The following is a 27991-nucleotide window of genomic DNA, read 5'->3' as shown; positions in this document are numbered from 1 at the left end:
AACGTAGGAACCACGCTCTCGCCTCCGCCCTCCCCAATAGTTTTCCCCATTTTCCACCGCCTTGACCTTTCAAATCTCCGAATCTCAATCCCACCACCGCCTTTTTCCGAGAAACATCGCCGGGCGCAGAAGAAGCGCGTTCTCGAAGAACCTCCAGAAGCACGAGCGATCCGGTCAATGGTTGCCGCGAAGATCTGGAACGCCATGGAGGTCGCCGGCGAAGCCAACTGCGACAACGGCGGCGGCCGCCGCCCCGCCATCCGCTCCTCCGCCCTCGCCGTCGACACCTCCCTCTCCCTCCCGGAAATGTCCCCCGCGTCGTGTGCGTCCCTCTCTCCCCCGCCGGTTCTCGCATTTCCGTCGTCCGTCGCGATTTCATTAGCTTAGGGTTTGGTTTCGGCCGATTCGCGTGCTGTGTTTGTCCTTCGTGTTTTCGTGCCGAGCGGATGTCTCGTCGCGCGAGATTCGGTCCTCTTGGGATTTTCTGTTCGTTTTTTTTTTCTTGCTGTGGCGATGGTTGTTTCCGCTTTTAGTGAGCTTGACGTCGCGTTTGATTTTGCTGTGAGCAGAGAGCTGTGCAAGGATTTGTTCGCGGAGTGGTCGAAGCTCGACGATTCTCGTTTCGCTGTCGAGACTGTGTCCGGCGGCATCACGAATCTATGTGAGTTCTGATCATCAGCTGCGGTGTGATTATAAGTAGGATGTATGGACGATTCCATTGTAGGGATGGATGACTAGCTTGGACTTGTTTTTGAGCTCATTGAGAATTTGGTGTAGTGTTGAAGGTTTCTGTGAAAGAAGAAAGCGGAAATGAGGAATCCATTACCGTCAGATTGTATGGGCCGAACACCGAGTATGTCATTGACCGCGAAAGAGAATTCCACGTGAGTTTTTATTTTGAATAACTGTGTTGTACGTTAATTCCTTGTTTTCTAGTAGACTGGACTTGTTTCCTGAGTGCTTTAATGGAGAGTTCTGTAATCTCATTTTTCCAGCATGTATTATTTTCTTTAGTTAAGGTTTTTCCTTCTTGATCTCTTTGGTATTCATGAGGTTCTTAACTTCCACAGATGCCTGTGTTACAGCATTATATCTCTTAAGTTTTCCAAGGACACAGTTGGATGTGCCTCTCCCGAATCCGGACACACTCTAATCATGCAAATGCAACCTGATAGAATCTAGAGCTGAAACTTGTCGAGATAGTGTTGAAAGGACTTATTTGGTTCAAAGGGTCCATTCTGTTACTTCTGTGGTGGTTGTCAAGTTTAAGAAATGTGATGATTATGGTGCTAACCTGTGAGAGAAATGTAGATGAATGGATCACATACGATTCCTTGAACCACTTGCACAAGTAATTATTGCTAGCATAAATCATGAACTGCTTCCACAGTGATTTGACATGTTTGTTACCGTTCGGTATTTAGGACTACTACGACGGATGCCTAGTTTTTTCAACAGTCTTGGAAAAAGAAAATGCTTCTAATACTTATGGTGCTCAATTACTTCTGTGTGTAATGACAGCCTTCAATACTGTACTCTGCTTTATAATTGCTTTACCAATTTGTTTTAGGCTATCAAGTACCTTTCGGCTGCAGGATTTGGTGCGAAGTTGCTTGCAGTTTTTGGGAATGGCATGGTTCAGTCATTTATAAATGCTCGTACACTCATTCCAGAAGGTATGGATTTATCATTCAGCATAATAAAGAATTTCACATGATGTTGTGGATTTCAGGGAATTGCTCTAGAAAGTAATGGAATGTAAGAAAATGAATATTGCTTCATGATGTAATACCTTAAGGACTTCAGGTATGAAATGTTTGCAGTTCTACAGGTCTGAAATGGTTTAAAAAATCCCATTGACCATCTTTTGATTGAAGGCATTCAGAAGGGGATAGTCATCTTGTATATGGACCTGTCGGGTCAGCTCTTCAGACTAACTTGAGAAAGTTAGTTGTTTCCTAGTTCAGTCTTTCAAATTTGTTTGCCCTTTTTTCTTTGTTGTAGCCACTTTGAAATCTAATTCAATTTTTAATTTGTTTGACTTTGGATGTCCCAACTTTATGTGAGTTTTTGTGCCAAAACTTTTAAATGCATAGCTATAGGATTGATAACTCCATTTTATTAAATTAAATCAAAACATCTTATCCTGGTGATAACATATGAGCTCCCATACCTGTGTATTTTAATAAGTTCCACCTATAGCTTGTTGTTTGACTTCATTTGCAATTTTTTTTTTTTTTGGCCTAATGCAACAGATATGAGAAAACCAAAGCTGGTAGCTGAAATTGCTAAGCAGCTGCACAAATTCCATCAAGTAGAAATTCCAGGTTCTAAAGAACCTCAACTATGGAATGATATATTCAAGTTTTTTGAGAAAGGTAATTCCTCTTTAGCAGTTTAGTTTCTCTTTTCTCTGTCACTTCTCATTATAGTAACTTTTATTTCATCTTTGCACTCTGTTAAATGTTTCTTTTAACAAAATGCCTTTACCTTAATGTTTCTTTTGTGTCATGTATGTGCCATCTTTTTTGATGTAGCATCTGATCTCAAGTTTGACCATAATGAAAAGCGAAGGAAGTACGAGACAATATCTTTTAAGGAAATTCATGATGAACTTCTCGAGCTAAAGGTAAATTCCTCTTTCAAACATTCTGGATATCCTAACTCTTATATGATATATGCTGTGGGATAACTACTACATCAATGATCTCCCATATTTTCATTCAAGCTCTTTTAAAATTGTCTATATGGTATGCCAAGAAGTATGCCTGAAATTACCTATTGCTTAATACTGCAATGTATGATGTACAACTTACTGAGAGGTCTTCGTATGTTTTTTCATGGGTTCTCACTTGCTTTCACACGATACCATGCAGTGTCGACACCTAGAGGAGTAATTATTTTCTGATAGCGTGCATGTAGATTAAGTTTTGTTGTTGCACATCGGTTAAATTGAACAATCTAACTAGATTTTTTGGAAGGATGATGTCAAAAAGTGGGATTACTTTTTACCTTGCTATATGTCTGTTTCTGCTAGATTTGAGGTACTCTAATGCTGCAGAATTGTCTCACGAGTTTCTGAGAATTTCTTGTCTTTTTTATGCTTTTTGGGGACAATTTCCTTTAAGAGCAAAAATTAGTATTCCCTACAGTGTTTATAAGTGTTAATTCACTTTCTCCAGATTGATTAGTATATTATGTATAACAGACTCTTGTGCTCTTATGTGATGAAATCTGCTGCTGATGGTGGAGACAGGAATTAACTGGTCTTCTTAATGCTCCTGTGGTGTTTGGTCACAATGACTTGCTCTGTGGCAATATAATGGTCAACGATGAGGAAGGTATACATTGTTTCATAGGTGATAAATTCTATGTTTCATTCTTTCATCTTTGTTCTTGACTGGCATGAACCAAACAGTCATTCTCAGAAGCATTTAGTTTTTCCTCCTATTCCAGTTTATCTTTTGTTTGCTTCATGTTCTCTTGATCTAACTCTAACTCTGTGAGCAATTAGCATGCCCAAGCGGACCGGTCACGTTGAGACACATGCGTTGCATGCTTGCTTGTGACTTGTACTTTCTTACACGTACCTTTCCTTTCTTTTTATACATTGTATTAACTTTTCTGCTTACTTCTGCTCACTTTTCAGGGAAACTCTACTTCATTGATTTTGAGTATGGGTCATATAATTACAGAGGGTATGACATAGGAAATCACTTCAACGAATTCGCAGGCTATGAATGTGACTACAGTTTGTATGTTCCTCAAATTATGCCTTTCCATGTCCTAACAATTGTATGAGTTGATGTTATGTGACTTATGTTGTTGGTAATCAAACTTTGACATTTTGCAGGTACCCAAGTAAAGATGAACAGTATCATTTCTTCAGGCACTATCTGATGCCAGACAAACCGCAGGAGGTATCTCAGGATAAACTCATGCATCTCATTCTTTATCATTTCCAGTAACTGCGATCATGCTTATGATTTGTAGAGGGGGCTGGTATGACAATATAGAATTATGTTGATTAACTTCATTTGGAATTAACTGTTCTCCAGTTGTGGGCGTAATCCCATGTTAGAACCAGAAAAATAAAATAAATGAAGTGCCTGGGGGATCTTGTGTACTCAGTCAACAAGCAGATGGTCTTGTATACACGTCATGTCCCTGATGCTTCAATTCAACTCTCAAGTTGATGATCTATGTTTCCCTATATTGCTGTGCTGTTTCTCTATGGGGCAGCATCTATCTTCTGATATTGAAGGAGATTCTTCTGGGTGCATATGTACTTTAATGAGATGGAGTCTATAGCAGATGGCATTATTGCTTATTCAAGCTCAATTTGTCATAGCCTCATAGTAGGTTTTCATTTAACTCTTCAACTTAATGCCTTATGTCTGATTACTAAAATTAGTCACTATTCCTGCTCAGTTGTTCGATATTCTAATGCCACTGCTATAAAATTCTAAATTGCCTTAGTTTACCTGTCAGATCCTCATTGCACTATCACAATCTCAAGTTGAAATGCGCCTCTTTCTTGATAGGTTTCTGATAAAGATCTTGAAGCTCTGTACATCGAGACAAACACATACATGTTGGCATCACACTTATTTTGGGCATTGTGGGGACTAATCCAGGTACTGACTATTTTCATGTACTGAAATCTTCATTGACATCATGCGTTGTTTCTTGAGTATATGCTTACATAAGAACTGATGATCCTACCAGGCAAAGATGTCGCCCATCAATTTCGATTACATGGAGTATTTCTTTCTGCGGTATAACGAATTCAAAAGGCAGAAGCAGAGTGCCATCTCACTGGCCAAAAGATACCTCACAGGATTTTGAGCCGGGAGTGTGTGTTTGTTTGTATGGCCACACATAGCCACCTGTCTGTAGAAGCTTTTGGGTAGATTTTTCCACATTTAGGAGTCATACTGTAATGCAGGACACTAGATACAGTTTGAAGGAAATTGCTAGAAAGCTTGGGACGCGGTGTCGTCTGCAGTCGTAGCCTTGTTGTAGCCTTATTTTTTTCCCTATTCTTTTTTCACTATTAAAGATGTCATGTTCAACTCGACATTTTTAGGCATGAATAAAGATATGCTCTCTTTCGTTCCCTTCCTCTTGAACTGCCTCGATAAATGTTTATGTAGGCTGCGATGAAAATGGAGTTTGCTCTGGACTTCGGCTTAATCTAAACGAACATGTCAAAACCCCTGCCAAATCAGCTCGTGGTGGAGTGCTGCGTCTTAAACGTGACTACTTTTACTACGATGCCTCGGAATCCGGTGGACATTGCCTCAGGAACTATGGCATAAATAGAGTGTGCAATGGGAATCGCCCAAAACCGCTCGGAACCAACCTACTATATATATATATATTCTTAAAAAGCCATAATCTTTCCCAGTTTCCAAGTATGTATTCTGTGACGTTCAAAACTAATTTTTACTGGAGATGATATATTGACAATTTGCTCTGACCACTTGAAGCCCGATGTACATCATAATGACAAAACATGCAACGGATCTGTAAAGCCAAGTCCAAGAGGAGCTCCCTCAAACCAAAGCAACACTCGTTCATCCGCAAAAAGTGACTGAAAATTGATATGCCCGGATCGCTTTATTGGATTGGAAAAAATAAATACGTGACCGATTCCATTTGAATCAGATTGAACCCGTTAGTCGGTCCGGTTCCAGGTCCCGAGACTAGCGGGTCTAGTCCCCAGTCCCAAGAACCAGTCCTTCCACTCCGGTTCCTGGTTCCTTGGTGGGAAACTGGACTGGGAACTGATCACCCATAGGAATAAATACATTCAGTAGCATCAGGCAGAAACCATCCTCTCAATGTATATGTACCGTGAAATATGGATCCATGGAACCATGCTGGATTAAAGTCTAGTATTTGCCAACGGACAGAAATAAACATAAAAAGCACTCCAGATGATTAAAGAGCTGAGACAGAAGCACTCAAGACATGCACGAAAATCACCGAGAAGTTTTGCCGAAGATCAAAAGTCACTAAATATGACAATTAAATTACCGTGCACAGCTTTGCTATGTAGAACAAGAAGAGGATGCAAGGATGCGATACTCGACCATATCAACTCAGGTAACCTAACAACCGGTTTCCTGTATATCACAAATGTGTAAAGACAGATGAGCACGAAGCGGTCCACAAGCCTCAGAGGCCATAAGAAAGCAAGCAGGTGCAATTTGTTCCAAGACTTTTAAGGCGTTGTCACCTATTTCACTGACAAGAGAGGGTAGAGATTCTCCAGAATGCACTTCAGGAACCATATACAAGGGCGGCTCCGGACTGCTTTTGACGATCAGGTCAAACCAGTTCACAGCATATATTAATAACCAGCGTTGAATAGAGAACATAAACAAGGTCTAAAAAGCAAAACCCGAAAGTCGAACAAGCTACTACAGACAAGGTTTCGTCACTTGATTCCCCGTCCTCTACCCGAAGCCAGTCATGTATCTTCTGAAATTTCTTTTCCAAGCCCCGAAAGGTAAAACTTCCATGCATACATAGCTACTCTAGAATGGGACATTCGAGCTTCAAGTTTGGATTGTGCATCCATTTAACATTGTCAAATCCGATTTTGAAAAGCTTTTGGCCTCATCTGGATGCAGTTCTATATCGCCGAGGCAAGAAATTTCAGAAAATACATAACCATGGAACAGAGTTTAGTGTACAGTGTCTACGCTTGAAGAACCTGGCAGTGAACAATGTGGCTTTTCAGGCGGTTCCTCCCTGCGATGTTAGACCAGAGATTAGTGACCATGGTCCTTAATTGGCTTTTTCCTGCTATAGTTTCCCACAAATGTTCAGCAGTTGCACCCCTGCCGCCATCAGATTTTGAAACATCGACGACGGAAATGCTCATGTTGTTTCTGATAACGCACAGTTTCCCATTGAGGGGAACGAGCGCAGCTGCCTCTAGCGCCTGCGAATTTCCCAAATGCATCTTACTGTCAATGTGCTTACTCCAAGAATCAGTCACTTCATCATAAACCCTCAATTTGCATCCATCCTTGCAATCCAAAGCATAGAGGTGCCCATTAAATGAGACACTGGGGTTTCTCCAGCCAGCGACCATTCCATCGTACACCGGGAACCAGCTATCTGTCTCCGGCTGGTAGACCTCACTAAGAACTTGCCGGTGTGACCCGAGCCCCTTCAGATACCACTTTCCCTCATAAACAACCCCAATGAAGGGCACCATGGCTGTGCTCATCTCTGAAATGAAGGACCAACGGTTTCTGTTGGGATCATATACCTCCGCTGATCTCATTGTACGGTGAACACCCTCGTTCTCACCGCCAGCTACATACAAGCAGTTGTTTATGACACATGAACCAAAGAAATGCCGTCTCCGAAGCATATCAGGGGCACGGTGCCATTTATTTGTCCTTGCACTATAAAAAACCACTCGTCTCATCGAGCCTTTTAGTGGGTCTTTGCCACCAAACAAGTAAAGGTGGCACCCACTTAGGACTGCACATCCGAAACCTAGAGCTTCTGAGTATTCCTTCGGCACTGGAGGGAGAGGCTGCCAGAGCTGATATATGGGATCAAAAGCATGCCATGAGATCTTCCCATCTCGGTCTCTCTTGATTACGTATACCCATTCTTCCGCAATTCCAAGGCTCTTACGCAAGGAGTAAAAGAAGTTGCCTGAAAGAAGCTTGTACCATTTTTTGCAGACTAGGCGGAGCTTACAGTGTTCCACTCGTGGTACCCTAATGAGGCATGCGATGGCCAGGTCATCGGGTAGGCCTGGAAGTAGAGGGGATTGATTCCGGTTTCTATCTCCTCGTGCAGGCTTGTTCCTTGTTGGATGAATGGATGGTTTGATGTCAGGCTGGAGACAGAGCTTTGTTCCAGGCACATACTTTTTGGCCCCAGCAACAGTTTTGAGGCCTGCATCAACTCTACATAGACATGCTGTCGAATCAACCTGAAGACATGCAGGCGAATAGTCATTGACATTTTCAGCCACTCTAAGCTATAGGACAGAAGCTCTAGATCATTTGTCTACATGCATTGTGAGATGCACACAACATCCAAAACCAATATGGATAACCTACAATATCAATTTAAGACAAGTCATCAGAAGAGATGACAGACATGACATTCCCACTGTTTCTCAAGAAAAGAACCAGAAGTGACCCTTCTGAAATAACCCTTTCCAGGTTCTTATAAAACTGTTAAATGAGTGTCCAACATATGCAATATATTACCATGTACCCTACCTTTATGCTGTCATGGCCATTTGTCAAGAAGTAGTAGCATAGTAAGTCACCCTTTGAAAGGAGAAAATTGGGCATCTTTCAAAGAGAAGAAAGACTATAGCTCATAAAAAATGATGCCAGAGTCCAGCAAAATGTCTCTTATAAATTGCGGTGATGAAGAATATCAGGATCAGATTTAGGAACTATCACCAAGACAACTTGAAGTTGCTAGCTACATGAAAATTAATAAACTTCCAGTTCGACATAAGTTTCCATCAACCAAACTAAGCAAGAAAACAGCATAATCTCCAAGACTAGTTGGACAACATACAAGCTATTCACTCAGTCAACAATTTCGATTTAAGTTTTCCAAGGAATTTTCTGTCAACAGCAGCGGACTGCACCCACTACACATGAAAATCACATCACAGATCATTGCATTAAAATTCACAACCCAACATCTTGAACAACTCCAAGGTCCCCAGTAGCTTTCACTGCTGAAGCAACCAGAGACAGAGCTTGCAATGAAGCTCACACCAAAAATGAGAAAGGGGAATCACTACATCTTGAAACAACCCCAAAATGCATCGAACTGTTCAAAGGATGCGTGAATTTGCGTCGACACAATTAACAAAGAAACGATTATGCTTAAAGCACCACCGAAAAAATAGCAGAGAGAATGATGAAAATAAGAACACAACACTTACCAAGGGAGGTTGGATCACCCTGTCCATATCTCTTCTCATGATTTAAAACCCCCCACACCAGAAACCCTCACAGTCTTCCTCCAATCTCAGACTCTTCTCCTCAGTTTTCATTCAAACAAAGAACGTGGAGGCAATTGCGTTGAAAACAGCTAACCAAGAAACTGAGCTTTCACCGTTTCCCCATTTCCACATTTGACTCCAAGTAAAATAAAAGAAGATCAAGACCTTTAAGATCGACGTCGTTGACCTTCTAGAGCACCCAAAAAGCTCCTAATTTTTCTCCAACATCAACCTAGTAAACTAAAGACCAAGAAACCAACCAAAAGCTCTCACGGAACCTATGCTCCCTGCAGACGCAGAACACACCAATCCCTGGTCCCCACTAGCCGATTCAAGAGACAGAGACCAAACCCACCTCCAAGACCACAACCCCAGACGGGAAATGCTCCACAATGGCTTAAAGAGGAAGCGACCGAACCGAAGCCCCAAACCTTATCTTCACGAAGAGAGGAGAAAAGAGGAGAAAGAAAGAAAACCCAGAAACCGGAATTGGGAGACAGCAAGAAAAATGGGGGTGGCAAAGGAAAAGCAGAGAAAGTGAGGGAAAGAGACCTCCTTTCACCATTAAAATCCCTCCCCTAGTGGAGTTGAGGGCCCATCGCACACACCCTCAACGGCACAACCTACCAAGCAGAAGAGGGCAAATTCTTTCAAGAAAACGTAGGAAAAAGAGACAAAGAGGAGCAAACCTAAACCACTAGCCAGAGAGAGAAGGGGAAAGAGAAAGGGCACTTGGGTTGGTGGTTTTTGGACAAATGATGAAGAGAGCAGATCGCAGGTGTCGATTGCAAGATTTTAGCTTCGTGCGTGGAGGGTGTGGGGGAAGAAAGTGGAGAGGAAACTCAACAAAACTCACAAACGAAAGTGGGAAAAAGGAGGAGTCAAACGTCGAAAACTGGCAGATTCCCTTTACCATTTTTTCCTTCTTTTTATTAATTGTGTTGTAGAAAAGAGGGGAAAAGATTTAATAAAGCTCGGCTCAACTGAGGGAAATTTCCAATTTTGACGCTTTCAGCTGTCCTTGCTTCACTTTTGCCCCCTGAAATTTCTTTTCAGGTCAATTTACACGCCTCTTTTAGTTCCTATTTACGCGCGGATTGGAACCAAAGGGAATTTTGAGAGGAAATTGATCGAGCGAACAATTAGAGGTTTTTCAAAATACGATGAAGTGAAAATGAATCCGTTTAAGGTTTTTCAAAATATCAAATAAAGGCTGAATTGAAAGCTCATGAACTTTTATACCCCTGCGTGTTGAATTGGAGTTATTATCCACATCAACTAAGGGTGTGAGTAAAATCGTGAGGGTAATGCCCTGTGCAGTAAGCCTCGATGCTCTATTTAAAACAAATTGAAAGGGTTCTTTTGTTCGCATTGAAACGAGCTAATTTTTATAGTTCTCAAGGTAGATTTTACTCCAATTTTCTGCTTTTACTCACTTTTGTTTTCCTTTTGCCTCAGTTAACCTTCTAAGCAATTCCTTTTCCCCCAATTATACATCATCGAGTTGTCATTCCAACATATTAAGTGATCTCTATAGTCCTTTATGTATTGAAAAGTTGCAGCACCTCAAAATCGGCTGAGATACTTTTCCAAAAACTATTGCTAGTTATTATGATGTTAGAGATGTAGATGCGATATATCTACCAAATACCTTCATAAAAGACCACCGTGCTCGTTTTTCATTGTTCCATCAGAAAAATTATACCAATTAGGCTCTAAATCTCGACCCGGGCTATAGGGCTCAAACTCCTACAACTCCTTAAATTGTAATTTTTACAACGGAATACTCCTCCAACATATATTAGTGAGTTAAGATAGCTGGTCTAACCCACGCTTCACCAAGAAGAAGTCTTTAGACGGTGTCTTCAAGCAGCTGTCAACCAAGTTAGGTCTGACTGGTCAAATTAAAAATGATGGGTCGGTCCTCACAATGTTTTATGGGGGAGATAATAAATAATTCAACTCAAGGTCATTTAATTAAGTTTGAAATGAACACATCAATGGGCATGCCATATAGAGTCATTGCTCGAACCATTCGAGAGAACCCAATTTTCGTGAATTTAAATTGACAATTTTTTTTTTATATAATTCATAGATAATGCGAGGCAGTATTGGATTATCTAATTTAACCCTTTATCTTTCTAATATGCCTTGACCCACCACATGAAAAGTAAAGACAGCACTTACTGTTCAATCCCAGCAAAAAATAAACGGTTATTTTCGTAATTTCGCCCGTCACTGTTCGATCTTCGTTAATCTGGGATTAGTGGGGGAGCTCTGTGGGACTTCTTTGTGAAATCGATTGCAGTGATTGGACTATGATAAGCACCTGCCCATCCCATCAATTGCTCTCCCCCTTCCTTCTCTCTCTCTCTCTCTCTCTCTCTTTCTCTCTCTCTCTTTCTATGTATATTGATCTAATCATCACATCAAAGTTCATTGGAATATTATTCTATTGTAGTAGTGTTGTCGTTGCTAAATCATTATTTATTATATAGTACAAGGAATATAAGCTCATGATGCAATATTTTGTCTAGGGAAGTTGGGTAAAACCCATCACAAACTCGAATCATTTTGGTACACAAAAGGGGTTGACTTCAACCACCTATTAGGTTGGCAAGTTCGATTTCGTCTAACCTAGTTCGATGCGAAATTTAGTTGTCTGAGCTCAGTAATGTACATAGGTCGCTCTTGAAATTGAATAACTTCGCATTGGAAAATGAATAAGGCCAATGAGAATTCAATTCTCATGATAATCTTTATACTATGAAGGTTAGTAAATTGAAATTATGTGGATGGATAGGATGGCTCGAACTAGGAAGGACATGGTTATGTGTTTTTCATTGGCATGGAATAGATTTTGGCAAACGAGGATGGGGTTAAATCTGAAAATTGGACCATGAATAGGTCATGGATTTTTGTGCCTCTAGTGAGCATCAAACCTTAATGTATGATTTTTTGTTGTTGGTAAATTTGTCAATTTGTTTATGTCCATAGTGATTTACAAGCATAGATATCATAACATATTAGGGATGATCGATTCTCGCTTCCCAAAATTGGGAACCATGGACCAGATCGGTCCAATCCGATTCCATCTTGATTTAATGGAATGTTCACTTTTTTTTTTCACTACTTGATGCTAAATGTTAATGAAGAAATGAAAAAAGAAACTTGTTAATTTAATTTTTTTGAAGAAAAAATTAATATACTTTATATGTAATTGGTTTGGTTCGATTCCCCTTTGGAACAAGGAACTAGACTGGCTGGACATTGGTTTTGTTTTTAGGAACAAGGAACTAGATCGATAATCTTGGGAAATTAATTAAACCGGTTCAGTCCGGTTTGGGCGATCCATTTTGCACACCCCTATAACACACAAGAGTAATTCCTATTTGTCTAGCATTGATACCACCATCGTTGTGACCTCATACAACCGGTACCAAGTGATTGCATGATTATTGCATGTCTTGATCTCCTTAATTGACCACCACCACATTGGTAACACTTCTCACTTGCTTCTCACTCTCTCAACCATTGGCCATTGTGAACAGGCTGTTAGTGGTCACCGTCATCAATGATAGCAATAGGGAGCGACGATGGCTACAATTTGTAAAAATAGTTTTTTGTTCTTTTAAAGTAACTTATTTGAATTTTTCTTTCATTCCCAACCTAGGTGCATCCAACATTTGAAGGATTGGATATAACTATATCTTGTTGTTATTGTTGGAAATTATATCCAAAGAAAACAAATTGTTTGTTGTAATAAGAACATAAAATTGGAGGTGAGGTACGGATATCTGAATTTCCTTAAGGCAATTAGTTCCTACCAATGGTACTCCGCAAATTCATGAATTATGCCTCCCAAAATACAACACCTCGAACCTATGATGACCTAGACCGGGGCAGTATGGAGGGATGGACTGAGATCGCCTTGGCAATACGCGGGTGAGGCCAAGGACATGTCTCCCGTCCCACATTGCTTAAGGGGGAGTCCTGGGTTAGTTTATAAAGGCTTAAGTCCCTTTAATATGTATAACGCATTTTAAAGTCGTGAGATTTCAGTGTCCAAAGCGGACAATATTATACAGTGAGGCTCGTGTTGTTACAAATGTTATCAGAGCCGACTCCCGATCGCGTGTGGGGGCCATAGTGAGGACGTTGTGCTTTAAGGGGGGAGAATGTGATGACCCAGACTCGGGGTAGTATGGAGGGATGGACTAAGATCGCCTTGGCAGTACATGGGTGAGGCCAAGGACATGTCTCCCATCCCACATTGCTTAGGGGGGGAGGAGTCTTGGACTAGTTTATAAAGGCTTGAATCCCTTTAATCTGTTTAACGCGTTTTAAAGCCGTGAGAGTTCAGTGTCCAAAGCGGACAATATTATATAGTGGGGCCCGGTTCGTTACAAAACATGTTTGGATTAGCACTATACAAACATGACTCAATCGAACCATTCAATTGAACCAGCACACCTAGAAAAATCAGAAGAGTAGAAAAGTATATCAAAGCTTTTTTTTTAATCGAGTAAAAAAAACAAAAATTGTAATGAAGCTCTATGCTCCTATCTATTTATAGAGCTTTTTAATTCATGTATCTCTTTAATACATGAATTAAGTTGACACATGTATCCACGAAATTCATGAATCAAAAGATATGTGAATCTAAGCACGTGAATTCAAAAGATTCGTGAACTCAATAAATACATGAACTAAAAGATACATGAATCTAGAAATTCATGAATCCAATAGATACGTGAACAGAAAAGTTTAGATAATTCATGAATTCAATAGGTACGTGAACATAAAAGACATATATTAATTTATTGGCTTTCGTTGATCCATTAACCATAATTATAACAATCCCCACATTAATGGATTAACAAAACATTTTTTACTCGAAGGAATCTGAGCATGCTTGTTGAAATACATAGCATCAAAATAGGTAACTTTCACTTTGGACCTTCTTTAGTGAAAGCTTATCAGACTTACTTAACTAGTCGATGAACTAAGCCTTGAATCGTCCAGTTGTTTGTGTAAGCCTAGACAATAAACCTCATACAAAGTATTTCCAATTTAAGATTGGTTCTTGGTTGTGTTCGTTCTTTTGGCCCTGAACCTCTCGGGAATCATGCGTGCTTTAGAAAATCTAGCTTTTAAAGATTTTCATAAAGTCGGCCATCTCTATGCATATAGATGCATTTCTATTAAAGATATCCTACTATATCTTACTTGGATATTACATTCCAAGTTATAGGAATCATTAAACGCATAGCGTATTCTTAATAATGTTATAGGAAAGCATTGTTGCATCATAGGAATGGGAAACAATGCTTACACTAGAGTTTCCAGAATTTGCGTTGTCCTATTGAACCTAGACCATAGGATCTCCAATCGCATAGGTTAAGTTTCCACCATAGAATCTTTTTATTGGGTTAAGGCTCTTAAATCCATTCCCCTCGATGTGTAGTTTATATGTACTCTTGATAAACCTTTTGTCTGTAGATCGGCAATATTTTCCTTTAACTTTATAAAGTCTAAAGAAATGATTCCATTTGAGAGTAACTGCCTTACGGTATTGTGTCTACGACGAATTTATCTAGACTTACCATTATAAATTACATTATGTGCTCTTGCAATTGCTGCTTGATTGTCATAGTGTATGCAAATTACAGGCATAGGTTTTGGTCACACCGGAACATCTTCTAAAAAATGTCAAAGCCATTATCCTTCTTCAACAGCTTTATCCAAAGCAACAAATTTTGATTCCATTGTAGAGCGTGTTATTAGAGTTTGTTTAGAGGATTTCCATGACATTGCGGCACCTCCTAGCATGAACACATATTTACTAGTCGATTTCGGTTCATCAGAATCTGAAATCTAGTTGGCATCACAATAACCTTCCAAAACAACTGGATATTTGTCATATTGTAGAACATAGTTTTTTTATCCTTTTCAAATATCCTAATACTCTCATTAGAGCATTCCAGCGCTCGTGACCTAGGTTACTAGTATATCTACTCAGTTTGCTTACTGAGTATGCAATATCAGGTCTAGTGCAATTCATGATATACATGATGCTGCTAATTACTTGAGAGTATTCCAGCTATCTAACACTATTTCCAGTGTTCTTTCTTAAAATTAGGTGTGAAAGAAAATGATTGTTTGTATCTTTAATGTCGAATCTTTTAAATCTCTCAATTACCTTTTCAATGTAATGAGATTGTGTTAAACCTAAGTCATCATAATTCCTTAGAATTTTGATGTCGAGTATAACATCCGTTACACCTAAATCTTTCATCTAAAAGTTCTTTTTGAGAATGTTTTTGGTGATTCTAATAACCTTAGTATTATCTCTAAGAATTAATAAATCATCGATATATAGACAAATAAGTAATATCCAACTGTTGTGGATTTAATGTACACACATTTGTCACACTCATTGATTCTATACCCATTTTGAATCATTACTTGGTCAAATTTCTCATGCCATTACTTAGGACCTTTGTTTAATTCCATACAACGATTTGACAAGTCTACACACTTTGTGTTCTTGTCCTTTGACCTTGAACCCTGCGAGTTGTTCCATATAAATCTCCTCGTCGAGATCACCATTTAAGAATGCAGTCTTCACATCTATTTGATATATCTGCAAATTGTATAGCGAAGCTATAGTAATCAACATCTTTATTGATGTTATTCTTGTGACATATGAATAAGTATCAAAGTAGTCAAGACCCTCTTTTTGTCTAAACCCTTTGGCTACAAGCCAAGCTTTGTACTTATCAATGGAACCATCAGCTTTTAATTTTTTTCTTGAATATCCATTTACATCTAATTGGTTTATTTCCAAGTGGAAGATCAACCAATTCCCAAGTAAGTATACTTAGGATAGAATGGATTTCATTGTCAACAGCTTCTTTCCAAAAAGGAGCATCTCTAGATGACATTACCTCTTTAAATGTTTGGGGCTCACCTTCTAACATGTATGTTAGAAAATCAAGTCCGAAAACGTTTTTAATTCAAGACCTTTTACTCCTTCGAAGTTCGGCTTCTTTGGTCACAACTTCATCATTCTCAGATTATGATTCTCTAAGCATTTTATGATAAAGTTCTCATTGATTTTTTTTTGCAGGCTATATATCATAAAAAAATTCAGCATCCCTTGATTCTAGGATTGTATTGACATGGATTTCTGCATTTTCATATTTGTGAACCAAAAATCTACATGCGCTACTATTTTGAACATAACCAATGAATATGCAATCCACTGTTTTAGGTCCCAACTGAGTTTGTTTAGGAGGAGTAATTGCCACATTGGCCAAGCACCCCAACACTTTTAGAAAATTGTAGGATGGCAACTTTCCATTTCATAACTTGTATGGAGTTTTACCTGTCTTTTTGTGGGGTATTTTAATAAGAATATAATTTGTTGCCTCCTCCCACATGTTCCGAGGTAAACTTGAACTCAAAAAGCATGGCATTAGCCATCTCCTTTAGTGTCTTGTTCAATTATTCAGCAACTCCACTTTGTTGTGGAGCATAAGGTGCAGTCATTTGGAGAATTATTCCAAAACTAACACAAAACTATTTAAAATTGATTGAACTGTATTCTCCTCCTCTATTATACCTAAGCACTTTGATTAGTTTATCAAGTTGGTTTTCAACTTCATTTTTATACTTGACAAACATGCTCATAGTCTCATCTTTGCTAGTTAGTAAATAAATATAGCAAAATCTAATACAATCATCCACAAATGTGATGAAATACTTATTTCCACCTCTATTTTCTACAAACTTTAAATCACATAGATCACTATGGATTAATTGTAGAGGTTCACTTATTCTTTCAACGGATTTGAAATGTTTCTTAGCAAACTTGGCTTCAACACAAGTCTCACACTTGTAACGGGCATCCAACTCAAATCTTGGAATTAACCCCGAGTTTGTTATTCTCTTTATCGTACCATAGTTTACATGTCCTAATCTACCATGTCATAGATAATGAGACACAATAATGTAAACTGAAAACTTTTCTTTATTAATAATCTTTGGGTACACATAATTCGAGTTTACATCAATGACAGCCACATTGGCTTTAAACATGTTATTACACAAACACACTTTCCCCACATACATTCCTCATTTTAAAAGTACAAACTTGTCAAATTCAAATACAGCTTTAAAACCCTTCTTGACAAGTATGGGGCTAGAAATTAGGTTTTTCTAGATCTTCGGTACATGCAGCACATGCAGTAGGGCGACCTCCTTGTCAGATGTAAACTTCAGGATCACATTTCCTCTTCCGGCAATCTTTGCTGATTCGGAGTTAGCCATATAAAACTTCTCATCTTCTTCAGCCTTCTCATAAGATGAGAACATGTGTTTATCTGCACATATGTGATTTGTAGCACCTGTATTTAGCCACAAACCATTAGTGTTCGACACCAAAGATGCTTCGGACATTATCACAGTAGACAATATCTCAATATTGTCATGTTCTGTCAAATTTAGTTGTTGGGCTGCACCATTGTTCTTGCTTTTCTTTTCGAGCGCTTCTTGCAATCCTTAGCATGATGGCTAGACTTGTTGCATATAAAACATGTCCTTTGGAATTTATGGAACTGTTCCTTCTGCTTGCTTTTTCCTTGAAAATACATCTGTCTTTTTCTATCTTGCTTGGATTTAGAAGATTCCACAACGTTGGCCTTTGGCTCAAAAGGAGGGTTTGCACTCCTTCTATTGTCCTCCTCGATTCTGAGGTACAAAATGAAATCTTCAAGGCTCATCTCCTTCTGTTTGTGCTTCAAATAATTTTTAAAGTCTGACCAGCCCGGAGGTAGTTTCTCAATCATGGCCACCACTTGGATTGATTCACTAAGTATTATTCCCTTAGCAGATATGTCACTCAGAATTAATTGTAATTCTTGAACTTGACTCATGACAGATTTCGGATCATCATTTTATAGTCCAATAATTTGACAACCACAAATTTCTTGGTGCCAGCATTCTCATTCTTGTATTTCTTCTCTAAGGACTCTCATAACTGTTTAGCAAATTCAATGTTACAATAAACATTATATAGATAATTCACTAAACAGTTAAGAATATAATTTTGGCATAAGAAGTCTCCATACTTCCAAGCCTCCAATGCACCGAGCGTCATGACATCGTGCTCATCAAGAAAAATTATCAGGCACACCTCCGATAAATATTTTGTCAAATTTAGCATGGTCAAATAGAAGAACATCTTCTACTACCATTGTTTAAAGCCTACTCCGATTAATATCTCTGATTTCTCATTAGCCGCAACTAAAGGTGTTGCCATCACAGTAGGCGAGGTTCATTGAACTACCCCTCTAGAAATGAAGCCAAAAGCCATTTGGCTTGTAATGTTCTAAAAATAGTCCCAAGCATACCAATCGTATGACTTGTACCCGCATCACCAAAATTGGCGTTAGCCCAAGAGCCCGTAGCATTGGTTGCTACAAATTCAGACCCTGAGGGCTGAACATCTTCCATAACAATGATCGAATCGACCATAGGAATGTCTCCTGAAACATTCTGGACATTGAAGTGCACTTGATTGTTTTCAGCCATCTTAATAATCTGACAAGAACAATAAACAGTAAGTGAACTAATCGCCTTAAGATTGTTGGAAATTATATCTAAAGAAAATAAATTGTTTGTTGTAATCGGAACATAAAATTGGAGGTGAGGGACGGATATCTGAATCTCCTTAAGGCGATTAGTTCCTACCAATGGTGCTTCGCAAATTCACAAACTATGTCTCTCAAGATACAACACCACAAACCTGTTTGGATTAGCACTATGCAAACATGATTCAGTCGAACCGTTCAATTAAACTAGCACACCCAGAAAAATCAAAAGAGTAGAAAAGTATATCAAAACCTTTTTTTTAATTGAGTCAAAAAAACAAAAACTGCAATGAAGCTCTATGCTTCTATCTATTTATAGAGTTTTTAGTTCATGTACTGAAGAGTTACATGAATTAAATAGACGCATGTATCCACAAAATTCATGAATCAAGATATACGTGAATCTAAGAGATTCATGAATTCAGAGGCACGTGAATTCAAGAGATTCGTGAACTCAATAAATACATGAACTAAAAGATACATGATTCATGAATTCAATAGATATGTGAACAGAAAAATTTAGGAAATTCATGAATTTAATAGATATGTGAACTGAAAAGACTTATCTTAATTTATTGGCTTTCGTTTATCAATTAACTATAACTATAACAATTATATCCAGTATTTTCCCAAAAACGAGATAGAATATAAGCAATTAGGAGGAGTTGTTACCCTGCTTCATCAAATCCTACCCTAATCCTTCTATTAATATGAAGTGAAAACACAAAAATAAGTTTGTGGGTCATTAGTTTTTTATTAAGTATAAGGAGAAAATTGGCAAGCCATTCAAGTCCCATCTTCGTGATAGTGAAGTTCCCCGGTATGTAAGTCAATATAGAAAAATTATTAAGTTAAAATTCTAATTCACGACCAAGAAAAAAAATAGAAAGAAAAAAAGAAAAAATGCTTTATTTCACAACAAAATGATGGAGAAGCGCAATTCAACTTTTAGTATATATATTCATTGATTCATGACACATTGTTTTGTGAAAAATAAATGATTAAAAAAGTATCTTCCTAAAAATATTCTTTTTTCTTACATAAATGAATGAAAAAATTATTTTCATAGTTCTTGGAAGTATTTAGATATAAATCATTATTGAAAATGAAAAATTTTTATCGACTTATTATTTCTAACGATACAAATAATTACTTTTAGAAAAATGTATTTAAAATCCTTCATTTTCAGTAACAAGCGGAACCTAATTAGAATTTCAGCTCCAATCAACTAAATTTCAACCAGAAATTACGTGAGATATTGTGACCAATTAGGGTTTCTTTGCGTGCATTGGCTTGGCTGCACGTCAAATGTGAGATTTTTTTTCTTTGTTTTGTCCCACAAAGTAAGTAGCCCACGTTGGACGGCACACAAGGCACTGACCTCCTGTCTCCATTCATTTGGATTCTTCTAATTTTCCTTCCAGTCAACGCTCGTTCTTCTTCTATTATTGGAAAATAATTGCACATGAGGCCAATAAATATGAGGTAATCCGAAATTGACCAGACAACAACCGTTCATGACTGCAGTTTTTTTTCTTTGCTTCATTTTAATAATAACAAATAAAAATCTGTACTCGTATATCAATAATATTTTAGGTTAGCATCTTATATTAGGAACAAGATATAGTTACAACGGAGAGAATTATTTTTGAAAGTTAGATCTTAACATTGAAAAGCTTTTTCTGTCTCATTTTCAAGTAGACCACCAAACAATTGAAGACTAAGAAATTTATTTTCGTGGAAAAACATTTTCCTCCATTTATAAGTTCTCTGCCAAACAAAACACATCCTAAATTAAAAGGAATTAGAAGACTACTTAATTAGCTTACAAGGTGACTTAAGCTTCAGTTCTTTTTGCCTCTCTTTTCACCGTTCCTCTCAGTGTCGTAGTTTTCACCCGAACAGATCAAAGATTGAAGAGCCTCGAGTCCTTCGACATTTTTCTAGACATGTTCGTGGGTTTCTGAATGATTAATTTTCTGACTCGGTCAATTCTAATCCACGGCCAAAAAACGAAAAAAAAAAAGAAAAAAGAAATTGAAAACAAGAAAGGAAAATAAGAGAAAGTTGCTGCCGCTCTGCATTTACTTTAGAAAGATATCTCGGGAAATTGAATTGGTCAGCCGTGATTCATTCCACTATTGATGCCGACTCGAACAAGATTGATACACATACATATATTTGTATTCATATATTTATTTATTTATTTATGCTATGGACAGACATAATAAGTCTATGAATTTCTTTGTTTTTGTGAAAGAATAAAAAATTGTATTCATATCATAGCGTTGTTTGGATGGTTGCAGATAAAATCGATTACTTCAAACAAATAAAAAAAGCAGCATAATTTCTTACATTTGCAATAAAAAAGTGATTTTGATCATCTCATGATCGTACTACTTTTTTGAACTTTCTCCTTTATTTTATTTTATTTTTAGCTTATCCTTAATATATGTGTGTGTAAGGACGTGGAATCTAGTAATTTACAAGAGTAATTCTTGTTTGTCCAGCATCGGCACTACCATCGACATTGATGTTGGTACAAGTGTCGTGGTCATTTCTCTCATTCAACCACTACGTATTGGTTGCGTGATTATCACGATGTCTTGATCTCCTCGAATGACCATGACCCCCATATTGGTGACACTTCTTGCTTGTCTCTTACCCTCTCTACTATCGACAATTGTGACCACGGTGATGGTGATTGCCATCGTCAACGATAGCAATAGGTAGCGAAAATGGCTACAATTTGTAGAAAATTTTTCCCCCCTTTTACACCAATATGAATTTTTATTTTCAATCCCAACCTGATGCATCCGACATTCAATGGATTAGATATAACTATATCACGCTATAATATCTAGAATTTTCCCAATAACAAGATTGAGTATAAGAAATTAGGGGGAGTTCCTCCACACAAAAATAAATTTGTGGGGTCATTAATTTTCTAAATATAAGGTGAAAAATGGCATGCCACTCAAATCTCCATCTTGGTGATAGTGAAGTTCCCTGGTATGAAGTCAATGCAGAAAAGTATGAAGTTAGAATTCTCATGCACGTGCCAAGAAAATAGAAATGGAAAAATCTCACAACAAAATTGTGGAGAAGCATAACTCAACTTTCAGCTTATTTATTCATTGAGTTATTTATTACAATTTCAGCTCCAATCAAGCAAATTTCAAGCAGAAATTACGTGAGTTGTGACAAATTTAGGGTTTCTTTGCATGCATTCGCTTGGCTGCATGTCAAATGTGAGATTTTTTTCCTTGTTTTGTCCCACAAGATAAGTCGCCCACGTTGGACGGCATTCGAGCAGTGACCTCCTGTCTTCATTCATTTGGATTCTTCTAATTTTCCTTCGAGTCATCGCTCGTTCTACTTCTACAATTGGAAAAGTGATTGCACATGAGGCCAATGTATATGAGGTAATCGGAAATTGACCCGACAACAACTGTTATTGACTGCAATTTTAGAGCTGACTATACAAACAAATAAATGTGACAAGTAAATTATATTTAAGATTGAGGTTTTATTTTTTATTTATTTTTTGGTCGAAAATAGCATCCCATACTTTCATTAAACAGAACAAGCTTTACAAGATAAGTTGGATTCATAACATAATATAGACATCAAAGGGGTTCGCACTGCCAATTGGAAGGGAGGGTTTTTTTTTTCGGAAAGCCTTTGTTCACAATTGAGGTTATTAGAGACAAATTGTTCACAATAATTAACGATAAAGAGGGATATCTAAATTTTTTTCTATCTCGAATTCATGTATTAGATACCTCATTTATGTGATTAAATATGCTTAATTTCTACCTGTATACACATTTTTAGAAGGGAAACAAATAAAATTAGAAAGGGCAAGATCGATTCATTTGACTAATTGTTCTTCTATTCTCTAGTAGCTTTGCTCAACTCCATCAGTTTACTCAGCTAAACAAACACATGTGAGGACTGTACTCTCCATTAATAGAAAAGCACGGAAGTCCCGAGATGCCATAAAGCTATTATTATAGTTTGGACTTCTATATTATTAGTAGTTTGAGCTTGGACATATGAATATATACTGCATATATATAATCTCTTTATCTTATAATTAATTGGAAGGACTACATTGATAAATCATCAAAAGATTTACGACGAAATTAATTTGTTTTTGGCTAAACTGAGAAGTTCAGGAGGGAAGTAATTAAACTAAATTGAAAGAAGGGGCAAAGCAAATTTTAAAAATTGATTTCTAAGTCCTGTAAAGGCTGATTTATGCGGCAGGTAATATTTCCTCATATGCATAAATTTTTGCTGAGTTATATCTATGGGCGGCTATTTTTGTGGAGAAAGCACCAAAACCTTTTCTTGAGATGATGAGAAGACCATCCTTGTGGGCTTGTAGCAGCAACAACAACAACGATGATGATGATAATAATAGGCCTACTTAGAGACGATACTTTAAGAAGACTATCTTATAATGCATTTTGATGGGTATGTCTGGCAGTTGTCATGCTAAGGAAAAATCAGTATGACCCTATGAGAGTGACCCCTAGTAATTAACTTGCATTATATAGATGTCTACATATACCTACATACATACACACAAATACCGACGTACGTGTATATACACATTTATATACCTACGTGTGTGTGTATACATATAATGCATTATATACATATATATGTATGTATATAATGCATTAAATACTTGTCACGATAAGGTTTGCCAGCGGTACCTACTATGTTTGCCCTTTAAAGTCAATCACATGCGGTAGATGTAGATGGAGATGTAAGGGAGGAAACGGGAAAATGACCTCCTAGATCCGTTATATCTATTTATTTATTTCTTCTAGACCGTACACATTTTCCAAGATCTATGTCTGGAAATATTCGTGTCGTAGTGCTTGGGAGAAAAATGAGAAATGGGTCTCTTGTAAGGGCTACCGGTAGTGCTTTTCTAGAAAATGATATGCACAATTGAATCGGCAACATGTTCAATTAGAGTAGGATATTCAATAGGGGTGAGCCTGGTCCGAATTGGGCCGATCCCGCACCTAACCTAGGGATTGACTTGCACAGTGTCGGTCCTTAATATTTTGGACTAAGGACCAATCATGTTGAGCTTGGAACTAAGGACCAGACTGACCTTTTGAGTTTGGTTCGCTTCTAAGGTCAACCTAAGATCAACCAATTATTTTTTGTTTCATTTTTTATATTTATTAAAAAGACAAACATACTATTTCAATTACATATTCATCAACAATGTGACATTGAGCAACCAAATCATGAATACCAATACATATCAAACATAAATGTGATATAAAGTGACAACAAAAATTTACATTTGTTAAAAGCAACAAACCATAAAAAGGAACATGCGAGGTAGGCGAGTGAATAGAGGCAAGCGACAAGGCAAGCAGGCAAACGAGGCCAAGGCAGGCGGGCAAGGCTGATGTGAGTAGTGAGGTTTTTTTTTTTCCTTGTCAAATAGGACTAGATTTCTTTCTACGTTTTAATTTACACGACAAACTGAATTGTGAAAAGAACAAAGGAGCATGCACTAGAATTTAGAGTAGATAAAAGCATTTATATATTAAGTATAGGGTTGGTCCAGGTTGGACCAACTCTAAACTCCTAGTACAGAGAACTAACTTGCATGGTGCAAGGTTCAAAGGTTCGAAGATCAATGACCAACCCAGTCCCCTTAAAATTGGACCAACATTGGTCAGGTTGGGCCGATCTAGGGTTAGTTGAGGGTTGACCCTAGATTAATGCTTCCTCCTAATGCATGATTCACGGATCGCATGAGGATCGGCCCTTGATTCCAACACCACTGGCGGTGCACTACCATTCGCTGCTAGAATTACTTTGCTTGGCTGTTTGGTCTATGATGGTCTAAGAAAACACTGGTCTTTTCTACATTGTAATCTCGGTTGGCGTCAGCTGATACGTCGGCTTGGCTATGTTGGAATCGCAGATTGGAAGTGATTCAATTGGAAAGGTTTTAAAAGTTTCAAGTACGGATTATGAGTTCGAGAACCACACGCTAGAAAAATGGGGCAAATTCAGAGACCAAGTGTTTGTAGTTCCCCCTTACCCCTTCAATCTCCGATCCCCATAATCTCAATCGCACGTAACATTTTGAAAAATGGAACAATTAATCAGGATAACTCAAATCGGGTTATGGTCTCGTCTCCGCTCCATTTTTTTCCAGCCGTTTTTTAAACTCCCGTTCAACCGCATTCCACGAGCAACATAATTACCTTTGCTTTTAAAACTACTATTCAAGTATTACATCTATCTTTGGTTATTCCCTCAATTAAAGAACCAACTTTCTACCGCATGGTGTTCACAATTATATTATTTCGTAACTCTTTTTAAACTAGAGGTGATCTAGGCGACGACGACTGATTGTGCCCCTTGGGCCAGTTAATTGAAGGTGAGAATGAGTAGACCTGGACAAGTATCTACCTTCTTCAACCCGACCAGCCAAGGGCTGATCAATCTTCTTCTATGTAAAGACTTTTCTTTTCGAGGGTATTAGAAAAACTATCCTCGATGATAGGTCTAGCCTGCCCATTCGTTAGGTCTTCCCTCCAAGATCGACCAGGATAAAATCGTGCAAAAGCACGCAACCTTAGGGACTTAGGTTGATGTCGGACTTCTATCGGTCATTTGATGTAAGTTACCAACACTGGTCAAACTTTGACCACGACTTCCATCTTTTCTCGCTTTCGTAAAGGACAGGCGCCTCCTAGTATTGCATAGAAAATCATAGGTATTAATCAATCACCCTAGCTCTCTAGATTCTCTATTTTAGGGGGACCTACAAAAAGGGATAAAACCTATAAAAGTAGGAGGAACTCATTTAAAGATCAGCAATTGATTAGCATCGATCGGAGTGGATCGGTGCCTTTTTGACCAAGCTATAAACACGTTTATGAGAGACGGCGGAACACGACCGAAAAGCCACCGCGTTGCTTGCATGTCTTCTTAGGGAAAATAATAAACATTCTCAAGTGGTGCAAACTCTTGCTGCATTTCCAAGACTCGCCATGCTTTCCAGCCTGAAATTCCTCTTTTTAGGAAGAATCTGCATCATGCAGCTCGTTGCCAATCTAACGTTACGCGTTGTACATAAGAAACCATACATCCTTTTTGGGGACTCGCTCCGCTGGACAATGAAGAAAACCCTCGTATCAAGAAATAATATAGTAAACGTAGGGTCTAGCGCAAAACTATTTGTTTATGTAGGAAGACGGCGAGATCTACGCCATATTTGGTATGCAATACGGTTTTGAGGAGTTCTTTCGTAGACTTCAAATAGAATTAAATTGGTCTCGTACAAAAGATGGCGGGAAATGAATTGGGTCACATAGAAGGGAAAAAAATAATGCGAGGTTTGACGTGTTTTTTTGTAGCGGATTAACACTGTCTACCACATCATTCACAGGAACAAAAGAAAATCCACTGCATGATCGATAGAGCAAGACGTATTACAATGTACGTAAGTTAAAATTAATAACAGGGAAGAGAGCAATAAAGAATTTGTGCATACTTCAAGGTATATAGAAAATAGTACATGGAGGCTTTTATTAGATGATTATTTAAGTTAATATATACCAATCAAGTTATGTACGGTCAAAGAGAGAAATACGAATGCAATCTCTAGAGATATATAGAATCAACAAAATTGTCAAGTATTTCTAACATGGAAAATTAACCTAGAGAAATCCGTGATTATCTTTGACAACGTAGAATGCTGAATAAGAACCTGCCTGCGAGGCATATTGGTCCCTCCCTGTTGTCAGCTGGTGTGCAATATAGCTGCGACCATGATTCATTTTGTCAATAGCATCGCCTTAGTAGTGACTCTGAAGTAATATATTTCGTGTCCGCAATACAATCATCGTGCTACAAAGTTGTCTCCCTAATCCCGTCAGTAGAAATCCGCCAACGTGGAACCTACGTGTTATGGATAATATTCCCACATGGGTGTTTGAATTGCACACGTGAACTTTTTCTCTTCTCCGTTTTGCATCTCCATGCCCCTATTTATACCCTCCAACCTTGGCTGAACTCTGATATATTCGCTCTAGCTTACAATCTTTCTCCGTGTTCCTTAATTCATCACGAAATTAAGCTGTTGAAGCTTTTTCGCGTTTTGGGTTTTTGATTTCTTGCAGTTTTTGAGTTTGCACTGTTGCCGTCGTAGAGAGGGGGAAGGGAGAGATGTTTAAGGAAATGATCAGCAAGAAGAACCATCTGCATTTGAAGTGCTTGAATCACATATCAATGCAGTGCCGGTCCGTCGAAGAGTCTATCAATTTCTATTGCAACGTCCTCGGTTTTGTTCCCATTCGAAGGCCTAGTTCGTTTGACTTCGATGGTGCTTGGTATGTATCGTGCTATTGATGTGATAAGAATGCAGTTGCATTGTCTTTTGAAACAAGGGCTGAATGAGAAGTGGAGCAATTGCAGCGATTGCAATTTTATTTTTTTCGTAAAAATGTTGTTGTCTTGACAGAATTTAGGATATGATAACTGTCACCTTGTAAATGCAGGCTATTCAACTATGGGATCGGCATTCATCTGATCAAATCCGAGGACCTGGATGGACTGCCGGAAGTCGGTCAAATCAATCCCAAAGACAGGCACATTTCTTTCCAGGTCATCTATCTCTTTCCCTTTGAATTTGGAGTATCGCAGACGTCGCTGGTTATCTAGCTTGTTCAAAGCATGGATAAAAAGTTATCTATGAAAATGTACATTTCATGACATTCGCGATATCACTATGTTTACATCCAAAGCTTTCAGCAACTGAAAATGAGACAGCAATGTCAATATAGCCAAATTCTCACCGGTGCATTTCATTAACAGTGCGAAAGCATGGAAACGGTGGAGAAGAAGCTGAGGGAGATGAAGATAGAGTTCGTGAACGGCCAAGTGGTGGAAGGCGGTATCGCCGTCGATCAGCTCTTCTTCCATGACCCTGATGGCTTGATGATCGAGGTCTGCAACTGTGAGAACATCCCGGTGGTTGCACTTGACGACGATGGAGATGCCATTTGAGGGTGCTCGCTAGTGAACGGCGATAACGTGGAGCAAGAGGCGACAATACAATCGAGCTGTGTTCGACACCATATTAAATGAATTGGGCTGCGATTTTCATGCATGATAGTGTAGAAGAAGAAAGGTGGAGAAATCAGAAGCTGTTATTTTGTAGGATCAATTCGTTCATTCATATGTGTATGTATTCTTTTGAGTTTGAACTTTTTTGTTGCTTTCGGACTCGAGTCCGGCGATTAATGCATTCTTTTTTCCTCTTTGTATA

General features: G+C 38.3%; 3 protein-coding genes across 3 annotated transcripts; 2 read left to right on the top strand and 1 right to left on the bottom strand.

Annotated features, from left to right (window-relative positions):
- Window positions 1-65: 65 nt before the first annotated feature.
- On the top strand, window positions 66-5123 carry LOC104436667 (probable ethanolamine kinase; the record flags this gene model as incomplete). The annotated part of the gene is made up of 11 exons (XM_010049515.3): window positions 66-322; window positions 570-661; window positions 778-884; window positions 1571-1676; window positions 2256-2378; window positions 2538-2629; window positions 3257-3341; window positions 3650-3755; window positions 3854-3920; window positions 4545-4637; window positions 4729-5123. Coding segments are annotated over 11 exons (1248 nt in total), but the record flags the coding sequence as incomplete, so codon positions are not given.
- Window positions 5124-6112: 989 nt separating this feature from the next.
- LOC104436666 (F-box/kelch-repeat protein At1g55270) lies at window positions 6113-9910 on the bottom strand. Its single transcript, XM_010049514.3, has 2 exons — window positions 8951-9910; window positions 6113-7969 (listed from the first exon to the last, which is right to left on the bottom strand). The coding sequence occupies exons 1-2, from the start codon at window positions 8987-8989 to the stop codon at window positions 6710-6712; spliced, it is 1299 nt and encodes a 432-aa protein (XP_010047816.1). The 5' UTR covers window positions 8990-9910; the 3' UTR covers window positions 6113-6709.
- Window positions 9911-26763: 16853 nt separating this feature from the next.
- Window positions 26764-27991, top strand: LOC104436665. The gene is made up of 3 exons (XM_018870599.2): window positions 26764-27053; window positions 27222-27327; window positions 27538-27991. The coding sequence occupies exons 1-3, from the start codon at window positions 26890-26892 to the stop codon at window positions 27727-27729; spliced, it is 462 nt and encodes a 153-aa protein (XP_018726144.2). The 5' UTR covers window positions 26764-26889; the 3' UTR covers window positions 27730-27991.

The sequence above is a fragment of the Eucalyptus grandis genome, chromosome 3, assembly GCF_016545825.1.
Source record: "Eucalyptus grandis isolate ANBG69807.140 chromosome 3, ASM1654582v1, whole genome shotgun sequence".
NCBI lineage: Eukaryota > Viridiplantae > Streptophyta > Magnoliopsida > Myrtales > Myrtaceae > Eucalyptus > Eucalyptus grandis.
The sequence above is the reverse complement of the archived record's forward strand: the minus strand, read 5'-3'. Positions and strand labels throughout refer to the sequence as shown.